At 43.6% G+C, this 14,563-nt stretch overlaps 1 protein-coding gene across 1 annotated transcript in view; it reads right to left on the minus strand.

The window, feature by feature from the left end:
• Window positions 1-14,563, minus strand: part of LOC112255718 (MAM domain-containing glycosylphosphatidylinositol anchor protein 1-like) — a 243,728-nt gene that overhangs the window by 180,319 nt on the left and 48,846 nt on the right. Inside the window, exon 5 of the mRNA XM_042326290.1 lies at window positions 4,349-4,481. Coding sequence (XP_042182224.1) covers window positions 4,349-4,481 — 133 coding nt within the window. The remainder of the gene's footprint in view (window positions 1-4,348; window positions 4,482-14,563) is intronic.

Genomic DNA, 14,563 nt, shown 5'->3' on the forward strand with positions numbered 1-14,563 from the left:
TTGGGGAGTTTCTCCCATTCTTCTCTGCAGATCCTCTCAAGCTCTGTCAGGTTGGATCGAGAGCATTGCTGCACAGCTTTTTTCAGGTGTCTCCAATGACTTTACTTTCATTAATCTGATGACTGTTATTCATTTAATCCACTAACTATGTATAATTGTTACCCAATTAAATTAATAATGTAACAATTAACTCATTAGGGGTTTGGGGCACCACAGAAGAGGTTGTTTAATTAAACTCTATAAGGTATATATCTATTTAATCGATAAACAGTCATCCTATTATTAATCATTACCTCTTATATCATCATTCTGAACAGCCGTAATCTCAAGCATCTGCAAAAACCCCAGCCATACTCATGATTGAGAACTACACCAATTGATTTAATTATTTATTCACTAGCTAAGTAAAATGAGAAAACAAGACAACATACACACTTAATACATGAGAAGAAAGTCCCTAGCAGACTGACAAGAGGACAGCTTATTACACAGAGATGGAGAGGGGGGGAAAGAGAGCGATAGGAAAAAGGGACTCTTATCATGGATACATTCTATAACCATTCTCCCATTAATCATACACTTTGCACACAAAACGCCGCCGATTTGGAATAAGAAATCATGAATGTATTTACTTGTGAGCGCCTTTATCCACTGTTTATCTCTGTCAGAACCAGGTCTTCTTAGGAAGGAAGTGGGTTGGCCTTTCAGTGGCAGGCTTGTAAGGGTCAGGACCCGTCTCTTCTACTGTTGTTAACGCTTGAAGACAGCCAGCCGTGTTGAGTCCCATTGGTGATGATAGTTGGAGAATACGGTGATTGGATACTTGTGATAGGATGGGACAGCTTGAAGCGTAGTATGATGGTCCATCTTAGATTAGCTTTCCTTGATATCTGGCTTAGGACATCTAATCAGCTGTCTCAGTGATTGTCTGAGAGGTGAGCTTCTCGCCTCTTCCTCCTCGTGTTGATGTTCAGGATTCAGACCATTATGAGCTGCAGCTCGTCTTCTCTCCCTGGTCTAGAGGGAGGTGAGTTTATTTCTTCACCTCGTGTTGAGGTTCAAAGTTCCAACCATTTCAAAGATGTAGCTCTCGCCTCACGTTTCCTGGTCTAATGTTAATTTCGTTACCAAGGCTTTTTATGAACTCTGGCCAAAAAGGGATGGCTCCGTCCATCTGACATGCTTCCCGACCTCACTCTTGGCGTGCCTACTTATTTATGCACAGTTTATATGAGATATTATTTTATACCTCCTAAAATCACATTCCTATCTTAACAAAGATACTTGCATAATTGTTCATATTATATGCACAACATATTGGATGGATACTTTACAGATAAATGGGATATACTTTCCAAGTTACAGTATTTCATCCATACAGTTTTTAATGACATCACAAAATGACAACCAATATTACATTTGTTTTCCAAAGTTCCCCACTGACCATTCCTCACGTTCTTCTGTTATAAATATTGTTCTGGTATTCACATTTTGGACGTCAGAGATTTGGGCAGGCAAAAGTCTCTGGAGACAAAATACATTCCTTTAGCCAGCAGTGGATGGTAAAAAGAGTTCTCTTTTGCTTAATATATAACCGAATGTGAGCTGTCAAACCCGGCAGTTCCCTCCCCCACCCTCCTGTGTGGGTGGGAGAGTGTCTTGATGTCAACCATTTCCAAGCTAATCTGAGCTATTTGATCCTCACAGGACAGTCATGACCCCAGAGATGTTCGACTGGGTTCAAGTCCGGGCTCTGGCTAGGCCACTCAAAGGCATACAGAGACGTGTCCCGAAGCCACTTCTGCATTATCTTGGCTGTGTGCTTAGGGTTGTTGTCCTGTTAAAGGTGAACCTTCAGCCCAGTCTGAGCTCCTGAGTGCTGTGGAGCAGGTTTTCATCAGGGACCTCTCTGTACTTTGCGTCGTTCATCTTTTCCTCGATCCTGACTAGTCTCCCAGTACCTGCTGCTGAAAAACATCCCTACAGCATGATGCTGCCACTACCATGCTTCACCGAAGGGATGGTGCCAGGTATCCTCCAGACTTGACGCTTGGCATTCAGTCTAAAGAGATAAATCTTGGTTTCATCAGACCAGAGAATCATGTTTCCCATGGTCTGAGAGTCCTTTAGGTGCCTTTTGGCAAAATCCAAGCGGGCTGTCATCTGCCTTTTACTGAAGAGTCGCTTCTTTCTGGCCAATCTACCAAAACGCCTGATTGGTGGAGTGCTGCAGAGATAGTTGTCCTTCTGGAAGGTTCTAGCAACTCCACAGAGGAACTCTGGAGCTCCGACAGAGTGACCATCGGGTTCTTGGTCACCTCCCCGACCAAGGCCCTTCTCCCCCAGTTGCTCAGTTTGGCCGGGAGGCCTGCTCTAGGAAGAGTGGTTCTAAACTTCTTCCATTTAAGAATGATGGAGGCCACTGTGTTCTTGGGGACCTTCAATGACACTGAATTTTTTTTGCTAAACTTCCCCAGATCTGTGCCTCGATTCAATCTTGTCTCGTAGCTGGTCGGACAATTCCTTTGACCTCATGGCTTGGTTTTTGCTCTGACATGCACTCTCAACTGTGGGACCTTTTATAGACAGGTGCGTTTCTTTCCAAATCATGTCCAATCCATTTAATTTACCACATGTGGACTCCAATCAAGTTGTAGAAACATCTAAAGGATGATCAATGGAAACAGGATGCACTTGTTGTGGCTGCTTTGCGTTATATATTGTTGTCTCTACCTTCTTGCCCTTTGTGCTCTTGTCTGTGCCCAATTAATGTTTGTACCATGTTTTGTGCTCCTACCATGTTGTGTTGCTACCATGTTGTGTGGTTGTCATGTTGTGTTGCTACCATGCTGTGTTGTCATGTGTTGATGCCTAGCTATGTTGTTGTCTTAGGTCTCTCTTTATGTAGTGTTGCGTTCTCTCTCTTGTCGTGATGTGTTTTATTTTTGTATTTTTAATCCCAGTCCCCGCGGGAGGCTTTTGTCTTTTGGTGGGCCGTCATTGTAAATAAGAATGTGTTCTTAAACTGACTTGTCTAGTTAAATAAAAGTTAATAAAAATAAAATAAAAACCCGAGCTCAATTTTGAGTCTCATGGCAAAGGGTCTGAATACTTACATTATTGTGTGTGGATTGATAAGGGGGGGGAAATGATTTCATCCATGTTAGAATAAGGTGTATTGTAACAAAATGTGGAAAAAAGTCAAGGGGTTGGAATACTTTCCATCTACAGATATAAAATACACTATTTGTAGACTGTCAGCAGCATTTCCACAGCATGTCTTTAGCCTTTCAGTAGCACCACCACAGTATACAGACACTTTCTTGTTGAAAGTCAGCAGACATGCAGTTGACATGTTACTGATTGTCTGTAGATAGTATGTAGAGCATCTACAGATGGACCATCCAAATAAAGTGTTACCAAATATATGCGCAGCATTAAAACAGCCAAATAGGTCATATCTTTGAAAGGGAGGCGGGGGGGGCGCGGGGGGGTTGCTGGATGACATTTGAAATTAGGCGAGAATCTGAGAAAGGGAATAAAAAAGAAGATTGGGCTCAGATAGGATTCTGGCTTTCGTTTGTTGAGCTATTGGCCTTTGGAGGCAGGCTGCAGTGGAACTGGCAGCGTTGTCGGCAGCAACAGCGTTGCCGGTGGTAACATGGCATTGCCGTGGAGACGGGTCTGAGTGAAGGGAGATAACAGAGTCCTCTGACAGGTCAATTTGAAGTGAAGGCCTGAGATGTGTCACACAGCGAGGGAATAACAAGACAGATAGACAGTGTAACACACGGAGGAGAGGAGCAAGGGAGTGAGAGATGTACGTCAATGGAGGGAGAGAAAATAAAGAGAGAGAGAGTGAGGGAATGCTACAGACAGAAGGAAAGAGGAGATGGAGTGATTTAAGAGGAAGGGGTAGAGATGAAGTGCGAGGCTGAAAGGAGGGAAATGGAGAGGGGGAGTGAGAGTGAGAGATGGAGGAGGAAAGTCGGAATGAGGGAGGACGAGATGGAGTGTCTGTGGATGAAAGATGGGAGGGGGAGTGAGGTGGAGTGAGACAAGGGATGGGCAAGTCAGGGATGGATTCACACAGAGAAAGGGGGGGATTCAAGTAGAGAGAGGTGTGGCGTGGGGTGGTCTAGTGGTTAAAGAAATAGTTTGGGATTTTGGCAATGAAGCCCTTTATCTACTTCCCCAGAGTCAGATGAACTCAGCTGCTTTTGTCTTCTACTCACTTCAGGCCTTCACTTCACACCTTCTACACCGGCTTGTCTCTTCATTAAAAACACACACCAAAAAATGAAAGAGGGGTGTAGAAAAGTGGTAGCAAGGAAAATGTGTTACTTACTGGTGCCGATGGTGAGGAGAAAGGTGACAGAGCTATCAGGGATTTCACACACGTTGCGAACGGACACCTGGCACGTGTAGTTGGCAAAGTCCTTCAGCCTCAGGTTCTTCAGCTTCAGCACCTCGGTCTCCCCCTGTGTGACATAAAACATTGACTGGTTACACAGATATAACAGTAACAGACCCTGACTGACCGCATGTGAGTATTCTTCACAAACACACATGCATATGTGCACAAACACAGTACAGTTACACAATCTCTTACACACACCATAAATACCCTTATACACATGTTGGTACATTCATTAATGCACTGTCATTTGAACACAGTGTATACACTCTCACACACACACACGCGCTCCTACACATGCAAATCTACAAAATAAATATAATCTCTCTCAGACACAGCACACACACTCTCAGAAAAAAAGGTTTAGATTTGTTCTTAAAGGAGTACAAACGCTTGTCCCTGTAGTGGTACCCTGGAAGGTACTGTACGTCCTTCGTACCTTTCAGATTAATTTTTTATTAGTAGTATGTACTGGATACATAGGGTAGACACTGTCCAACAAACTGCTTACTTGCAGGTTCATTCTCAACAATGCAACAACAATAAGAAATAATAAACGGTAAGAATACGAACAAAAAGTAAATGGCTCAATTTATAGTCCAGTATTTACACACGTTTTGGGAAAGCGGGGATTGGGGTGCAAGTGTTTAAATTGTGCAGTATTTAGCAATACTAATAATAATGTGGTGGCAGCAGTTGTGATGTGTGTGTAGCATGCATCTATATGTGTATGTGTATGTGTAGATGAGTGTATATCTGTGTGGGTCAGTGTGGAGAGTCAGTGCATGTGGTCAGTCCAATTCACTCTTATAGATAGAAGGTATCAGACCTCATGCTCCATTGTTATCAGACCTCATGTTCCGATACCGTCTGCCCGAGGGTAAGGAAGAGAAACAGCTTGTGGTTGGTGTGTGTGGGGTCCTTGATGATGTTTCGAGTAGATCTTCTGGATGAGTGGGAGCACAGTCCCAGTGATGTTCTGGGCCTTCTTCACCACCCTCTGGAGATCCTTGCGGTTGTGGACGGAGCAATTCCAGTACCAGGCCATGATGTAACCGGTCAGGACATAATTATTTTTTTCTTTAGCCACCTTAGGAAGTAGAGACGCTATTGCGCCCTCTTGACAAGAGTGGTGTGTTGTTGATCCATTTCAAGTCTTCAGGGATGTGGATGCCGACTCTCTCTACTGCAGTACCATTGATGTGGATCAAGACATGTTTACTCCTCTGCTTCCTGGAGTCAACAATCAACTCCTTCGTTTTGCTGACATTAAGGGAGATGCCAGTTCACTTACCTCTTCCCTATAGGCTGACTCATCATTATTGGTTATTAGGCCTATAAACCTGGTGTCATCAGCAAACTTGATGATGGGGTTGGTGTCATGCAAAGCCACGCAGTCGTTGTTTTTCTATTTTTTTATTTAATTCAACTTTATTTAAATAAGTACTGTAAGGGGCCAAAGTTTTAAGGGGTGGTGGGGTGTGTTAGGGATAGTGGAACATATACTGTATATAGGTGTTTTGTGAACAAGTGTGCAATGCACTTTCCAAACTGTGAAAGGCAGCAATAAGCAAGAAGGTTTTCCAAAGCTACGCTTTTGTACCTATACTATCTTGTCCCCTAAAGTACATTATTGGCAATTTTAAGGTGCAACATCAGAGAAGGCGTGTTTCCAAAGAGGCTTGGTTTATATAGCTAGAACTACTCTACTGGTGCCAAAATTTGACTGGAGGGTGTCAGCAAATATGATTAAAAGTTTGCACTATTCATCTGTGGCAAAGATACATATGTTTCTCTTTTCATCCATGTCTGGTGTTTGTTAGTTCCTGGCTAGCTAGGTCTTCAGCCAGCATGGAACAGAAGGGGGAGAAGGAATGATTAAAACTCAGACGCAGTTGTCAAGTAAACACATCTGTCAGTGCTGATGTGAACCACATCACAAAAGACACGCCAAACGGGAGATGTTTAAAAAATATACAGTATATACATTTAATTATTTTATTTTATTTAACCTTTATTTAACCAGGTAGGCTAGTTGAGAAGAAGTTCTCATTTACAACTCTGACATGACCAAGATAAAGCAAAGCAGTTCGACACATACAACAACACAGAGTTACACATGGAATAAACAAACATACAGTCAATAATACAGTAGATTTAAAAAATAAGTATATACACAGTGTGTGCAAATGAGGTAGGATAAGGGAGGTAAGGCAATAAAATAGGCAATAGTGGTGAAGGAAATTAGGATATAAGAATTAAACACTGGAGTGATAGAAGTGCAGAAGATGAATGTGCAAGTAGAGATACTGGGGTGAAAAGGAGCTAAATAAATAAATACAGTATGGGGATGAGGGAGTTGGATGGGCTATTTACAGATGGGCTATGTACAGGTGCAATGATCTGTGAGCTTCTCTGACAGCTGGTGCTTGAATTTAGTGAGGGAGATATGAGACACTGGCTTCAGTAATTTTTTGCAGTTCGTTCCAGTCATTGGCAGCAGAGAACTGGAAGGAAAGACGGCCGAAGGAAGAGTTCGCTTTGGGGGTGACCAGTGAAATATACCTGCTGGTGCACATGCTAAGGGTGGGTGCTGCTATGGTGACCAGTGAAATGAGATAAGGTGGGGTTTTACCAAGCAAAGACTTGTAGATGACCTGGAGCCAGTGGGTTTGGCGACGAGTATGAAGCGAGGGCCAGCCAATGAGAGCATACAGGTCGCAGTGGTGGGTAGTATATGGGGCTTTGGTGACAAAACAGATGCACTGTGATAGACTGCATCCAATTTGTTGAGTAGAGTGTTGGAGGCTATTTTGTAAATGACATCGCCGAAGTTGAGGATCGATAGGATAGTCAGTTTTATGAGGGCATGTTTGGCAGTATGAGTGAAGGATGCTTTGTTGCGATATAGGCATGATTCTAGATTTAATATTGGATAAGAGATGCTTAATGTGGGTCTGGAAGGAGACACCTAGGTATGTGTAGTTGTCTTACATATTCTAGGTCAGAACCGCCCAGAGCAGTGATGCTGGACGGGCGGGCAGGTGCGGGCAGCGATCGGTTGAAGAGCATGTATTTAGTTTTACTTGCACTTAAGAGCAGTTGGAGGCCACGGAAGGAGAGTTGTATGGCATTGAAGCTCATCTGGAGGTTAGTTAACACAGTGTCCAACGAAGGGCCAGAGGTATACAGAATGATGTCGTCTGCGTAGAGGTGGATCAAAGAATCACCAGCAGCAAGAGCGACATCATTGATGGATACAGAGAAGAGAGTCGGCCCGAGAATTGAACCCTGTGGCACCCCCATAGAGACTGCCAGAGGTCCGGACAACAGGCCCTCCGATTTGACACACTGAACCCTATCAGAGAAGTAGTTGGTGAACCAGGCGAGGCAGTGATTAGAGAACACAAGGCTGTTGAGTCTGCCGATAAAAATGTGGTGATTGACAGAGTCGAAAGCCTTGGCTAGGTCAATGAATATGGCTGTACAGTATTGTCTCTTATCGATGGCAGTTATGATATCCCTACCCCGATCAACAGCCCTGCACCCCCCACAGCAACTCGCCCACGACTCTCCCATTTCTCCTTCACCCAAATCCAGATAGCTGATGTTTTAAAAGAGCTGCAAAATCTGGACCTCTACAAATCAGCCGGGCTAAACAATCTGGACCCTCTCTTTCAAAAATGATCTGCCGAAATTGTTGCAACCCCTATTACTAGCCTGTTCAACCTCTCTTTCATATCGTCTGAGATCCCCAAAGATTGGAAAGCTGCCGCGGTCATCCCCCTCTTCAAAGGGGGAGACACTATAGACCCAAACTGCTACAGACCTATATCTATTCTACCCTGCCTTTGTAAGGTCTTTGAAAGCCAAGTTAACAAACAGATTACCGACCATTTCGAATCCCACCGTGACTTCTCCGCTATGCAATCTGGTTTCAGAGCTGGTCATGGGGCACCTCAGCCACGCTCAAGGTCCTAAACGATATCATAACCGCCATCAATAAGAGACATTACTGTGCAGCTGTATTCAGACTCAACAGTCTTGGTTTGCACTTACTGTATAGTCACAGAAAAAACCTGAGTTGTGTTGAGGAGGCACAAAACACACAATGCAAGAGGCATATAAACCATTTTCATTGTTTATGTTGCAAAACTGTTTACATTGTGACCTACTGAGCATGATCCAGGCAAACATGGCCTCTTCTACCCTCTCTACCCTTCTCCCCTCCCGCTCCCCTTCTATTGGCAGCCCCTTGGCGTTTCGGCGTTGCCCACTTCGCCCCGAGCTGTGTGGTCACTCTGCACCCAGACGGCCCTCTTTTTTCCTTGGCCAGGGCTCCCTCAGAGCCCCAGACAAAAGGAGGTTTCCTTTGATTCATGCCCAACAGCGGGGACAGCTGCTGGGGTAGCTGTTCTAGCATGTGCCCTGGTGTTTGTTTTGCTCATAAAGGTGCTGTCAGAATGGATTGGAGGCACTAACTAGACTGCTTTTATGTTGCTGTTTGGTGACGGATGCTGGGGTTCAAAGGGACCTGTGGTTTTAAAGATAGGGGTTCTGCTGCAGAAGATGAGCGCTTATGTGTGTGTTGTGGTTGAAAACAGTATAGGAGCATTGTGTACTGTATCAATAAGGGTTTGTGTAGAGGTGAGAGAGAGAGAGAAATGGTGAGACAGTTAAAAGGGAGAGAGAATGAGGTCATTGACAGTCAGGCTTAGGTTCAGACACACCATTCCCCTTTCCATCCTCCTCTTTTCCCTGATCACAGAGGTAGTTGGCAGAGAAGTGGACATTTGGGTTCAGCGTCACATTTTCAGAGGTTCAGAAAAGCTGATGATCCTGGCTTTGTTTATGTCCCAAGTCTCCCCCTTCTCTCAGATCCTTCCAGCAACACTCTAAAATACAGGACACACACACACAGGACATCACAGATGTGCCCCGGACTCAGAGGTGCAGGCAGGAGGCAGGGATTCTGGAAACGCCATTAAAGTCATAACTCTGTACATGAACTCCGCTTATTCCCAGCGCAGATACGGACATACTGTAGTCGCTTGTAAGGACTCATGCGCAAAGGCAGGAGAATGCACACGCACACAATAACGTTCTTGCTCACCAACACACATCACTCAGATTCACACTGCATTCTCACACACACACACACACACACACACACACACACACACACACACACACAGGATAAATACAAGACACACATCACTCTCACTCAGATCCGCACCTCATTCTGACACACACACACATACAGTTGAAGTCGAAAGTTTACATACACCTTAGCCACATACATTTAAACTCAGTTTTTCACAATTGCTGACATTTAATCCTAGTAAGAATTCCCTGTTTTAGGTCAGTTAGGCTCACCACTTTATTTTAAGAATGTGAAATGTCAGAATTTAAAAATAAAAAAAATATTTCACCTTTATTTAACCAGGTAGGCTAGTTGAGAACAAGTTCTCATTTGCAACTGCGACCTGGCCAAGATAAAGCATAGCAGTGTGAACAGACAACACAGAGTTACACATGGAGTAAACAATTAACAAGTCAATAACACAGTAGGAAAAAAAAGGGGAGTCTATATACATTGTGTGCAAAAGGCATGAGGAGGTAGGCGAATAATTACAATTTTGCAGATTAATAACACTGGAGTGATAAATGATCAGATGGTCATGTACAGGTAGAGATATTGGTGTGCAAAAGAGCAGAAAAGTAAATAAATAAAAACAGTATGGGGATGAGGTAGGTAAAAATGGGTGGGCTATTTACCGATAGACTATGTACAGCTGCAGCGATCGGTTAACTGCTCAGATAGCAGATGTTTGAAGTTGGTGAGGGAGATAAAAGTCTCCAACTTCAGCGATTTTTGCAATTCACAGGCAGCAGAGAACTGGAACGAAAGGCGGCCAAATGAGGTGTTGGCTTTAGGGATGATCAGTGAGATGCACCTGCTGGAGCGCGTGCTACGGATGGGTGTTGCCATCGTGACCAGTGAACTGAGATAAGGCGGAGCTTTACCTAGCATGGACTTGTAGATGACCTGGAGCCAGTGGGTCTGGCGACGAATATGTAGCGAGGGCCAGCCGACTAGAGCATACAAGTCGCAGTGGTGGGTGGTATAAGGTGCTTTAGTGACAAAATGGATGGCACTGTGATAAACTGCATCCAGTTTGCTGAGTAGAGTGTTGGAAGCAATTTTGTAGATGACATCGCTGAAGTCGAGGATCGGTAGGATGGTCAGTTTTACTAGGGTAAGTTTGGCGGCGTGAGTGAAGGAGGCTTTGTTGCGGAATAGAAAGACGATTCTTGATTTGATTTTCGATTGGAGATGTTTGACATGAGTCTGGAAGGAGAGTTTACAGTCTAGCCAGACACCTAGGTACTTAGATGTCCACATATTCAGAATAATAATAAGAGAGAATTATTTATTTTAGCTTTTATTTCTTTCACCACATTCCCAGTGGGTCAGAAGATTACATACACTCAATTAGTATTTAGTAGATTTGCCTTTAAATTGTTTAACTTGGGTCAAACTTTTCGGGTAGCCTTCCAAAAGCTTCCCACAATAAGTTGGGTGAGTCTTGGCCCCTTCCTCCTGACAGAGCTGGTGTAACTGAATCAGGTTTGTAGGCCTTGCTCGCACAGGCTTTTTTAGTTTGCCCACAAATTTTCTATAGGATTGAGGTCATGGCTTTGTGATGGCCACTCCAATATTTTGACTTTGTTGTCCTTAAGCTATTTTGCCACAACTTTGGAAGTATGCTTGGGGTCATTGTCCATTTGGAAGACCAATTTGCAACAAAGCTTTAACTTCCTGACTGATGTCTTGAGATGTTGCTTCAATATATCCACATATTTTCCTGCCTCATGATGCCATCTATTTTGTGAAGTGCACAGACCCTTCTGCAGCAAAGCACCCCCACAACATGATGCTGCCACCCCAATGCTTCACGATTGGGATGGCTTGCAAGCCTCCCCCTTTTCCTCCAAACATAACGATGGTCATTATGGCCAAACAGTTTCATCAGACTTTTGTACCTGTTTCCTCCAGCATCTTCACAAGGTCCTTTGCTGTTGTTCTGGGATTGATTTGCACCCTTTGCACCAAAGTGCATTCATCTCTAGGAGACAGAATGCATCTCCTTCCTGAGCGGTATGAAGGCTGCGTGGTCCCATGGTGTTTATAATTGCGTACAATTGTTTATACAGATGAGTGTGGTACCTTTAGGCGTTTGGCAATTGCTCCCAAGGATGAACCGGCTTTGTGGAGGTCTACCATTTTTTTCTGAGGTCTTGGCTGATTCCTTTGATTTTCCCATGATGTCAAGCAAAGAGGCACTGAGTTTGAAGGTAGGCCTTGAAATACATCCACAGGTTCACCTCCAATTGACTCAAATGATGTCAATTAGCCTATCAGAAGCTTCTGAAGCCATGACATCATTTTCTGGAATTCTCCAAGTTGTTTAAAGGCACAGTCAACTTAGTATATGTAAACTTCTGACCCACTGGAATTGTGATACAGTGAATTATAAGTGAAATAATCTGTCTGTAAACAATTGTTGGAAAAATGACTTGTGTCATGCACAAAGTAGATGTCCTAACCGACTCGCCAAAACTATAGTTTGTTAACAAGAAATGTGTGCAGTGGTTGAAAAGTGAGTTTTAATAACTTCAACTTAAGTGTATGTAAACTTCCGACTTCAACTGTACATAGTCCACAGATGTTCCGGATTAGCTAATTAGCTATCCTGATTAGTTTCCTGCCAGTGTCATCTGCCAAAATAAAGATAAAGAGAGGGAGAGAGAGAGTGACAGGGAAATGAGGTAAGAAGTCGCAGAGATGGAAATGAGTTGCCAATCAGTAGGTGGAAGTTAAATTGTGTTTGTGTGACTGAGCATGCCGTCAATATGCCAAATAGGCTGGCAGCAAGTTGGCAGGAAGCAAGTCAGCACTCATTTTCTACATTGAAGAATAAAAGTGAAGACATCAAACTTTTAAATAACACATATGGAATCATGCAGTAACCAGGAAAGTTTGAAACAAATTAAATTAGATTTTAGATTCTTCAAAGTGGCCACCCTTTGCCTTGACAGCTTTGTATTCTCTTGGTATTCTCTCAACCAGATTCACCTGGATTGCTTTTCTAACAGTCTTGTTGGAGTTCCCACATACGATGAGCACTTGTTGGTTGCTTTCCCTTCACTCTTCAGTCCAACTTTTCCCAAACCATCTCATCTGTGTTGTGGAGGCCAGGTCATCTGATGCAGCACTCCATCACTCTCCTTCTTCGTCAAATAGCCCTTACCCAACCTGGAGCACTAACCAGATGGGATGTTGTATCGCTGCAAAATGATGTGCTTGCCATGCTGGTTAAGTGTGCCTTGAATTATAAATAAATCACAGACAGTGTCACCAGCAGAGCACCCTCACACATCACACCTCCTCCTCCATGCTTCACGGTGGGAACCACACATGGAGAGATCATCCATTCACCTACTCTGCATCTTACAAAGACACTGTGGTTGGAACCAAAAATCTCACATTGGGCTCATCAGACCAAAAAACAGATTCCCACCGGTCTAATGTCCATTGCTTGTGTTTCTTGGCCCAAACAAGTCTCTTATTATTATTGGTGTCCTTTAGTAGTGGTTTCTTTTAAGCAATTCGACCATGTACGCCTAATTCACACAGTCTCCTCTGAACAGTTGATGTTGAGATGTGTCTGTTTACTTGAACTCTGTCAAACATTTATTTGGGCTGCAATCTGAGGTGCAGTTAACTCTAAAAATCTTGGATGACCCAACTGCTGGGTTTTAGGCATTGGATCACTTAAAGCCAATTCATGGTTGATCCGAAAATGTGGTCAGACTCCGTATGGAGGGTGTGACACAATTGCGGAGCCTCCAAAGGCCAATTTGAGCTCCGTACCGCATCGCCGTGCGCCTCACAAGTTTTGTAACAATGCGTATGGCTAAGCATAGCTCTATATAGCGCCACATTGACATGTTTGGTGGGCGGGAGGTCTTGTATAAACACAAACTCACTTCCTTGACAACTTCCTTCACAACAGCTTTGCTCCGTGAAACACAAGAAGTATGATTCTGACTTCGACAGAGTCCGAATCACTATATATGCTGCATGGCCAATGTAGACATCGGATTGAACATGCAGCACCTTTTAGTTGGGTTGATTTCTTTAAAAATGGCTGGGTAATTGATGCTGGGTGCTGTGTTATTGATGCTGGGTTATTGAGATATGGGTTATTGAGACATTCAAAAGAATGGAGGCGTGGCTTAGTAGGTGCATGGCTTTCAGATAGTTATTTTTGTCCACGCGTGAGAGTAAATGTCATTCCAGTTCATCTGTTCCGTTGTATTGTTATCACACGTTAAGGTTAAACAACTACACTTTAGAAGCTTTAATTAGGCTTACAGAATTGTATGAGTTCCCCAAGGGCCTATGCATATCCATATGGATTAAGATTTGGGATAGAATTAAAACAAAAATATCAAAGACAACTTCCTATCGCTGGATTTGAACATGCAACCTTTGGAATCAGAGGCAGAGGCAGATGCTTACACCCATCCCCCATTCCTGTCCACAACACCATAGTGCAGGTTTTCCCAAATTTGGTCCTCGGGACCACAAGGGGTGCACGGGATGCACATTTTGGTTTTGCCCCAGCGATACACAGCAGATTCAAATAATCAACTAATCATCCAGCTTTGATCATTTGAATCAGCTGTGTAATGTTAGGGCAAAAAAATAAACGTGCATGCCTTGGGGTCCCGAGGGCCGAGTTTGGGAAACGCTGCCCTAGCAAAACTGAAACCTACTTGAAGGTAACTATGCTCACTGTTACCCCTAGTGGCCAGTGTCCACGTCATCTCCCGACATTGTATCACGGGTGACCTGGATAAAATTAACCCATGTTTGGGTGATCCAAACAACCCAACATGCTGTGTTATTAACGCAACCCAACTGTCTGGGTCAAAATAACCCAGCATGTGTTCAGTCCAGCATTTAAATTAGGTTGTTTTTAGCCCAGCATTTTTTAGAGTGTAGATGTCCACTCAGTTATTCTTTCTTTGTTGCGGTTAATTTGTGTGTGGGTATGTAGTGAGCCTGCGCATAAA

The sequence above is a fragment of the Oncorhynchus tshawytscha genome, linkage group LG08 (genome assembly GCF_018296145.1).
Source record: "Oncorhynchus tshawytscha isolate Ot180627B linkage group LG08, Otsh_v2.0, whole genome shotgun sequence".
Lineage (NCBI taxonomy): Eukaryota > Metazoa > Chordata > Actinopteri > Salmoniformes > Salmonidae > Oncorhynchus > Oncorhynchus tshawytscha.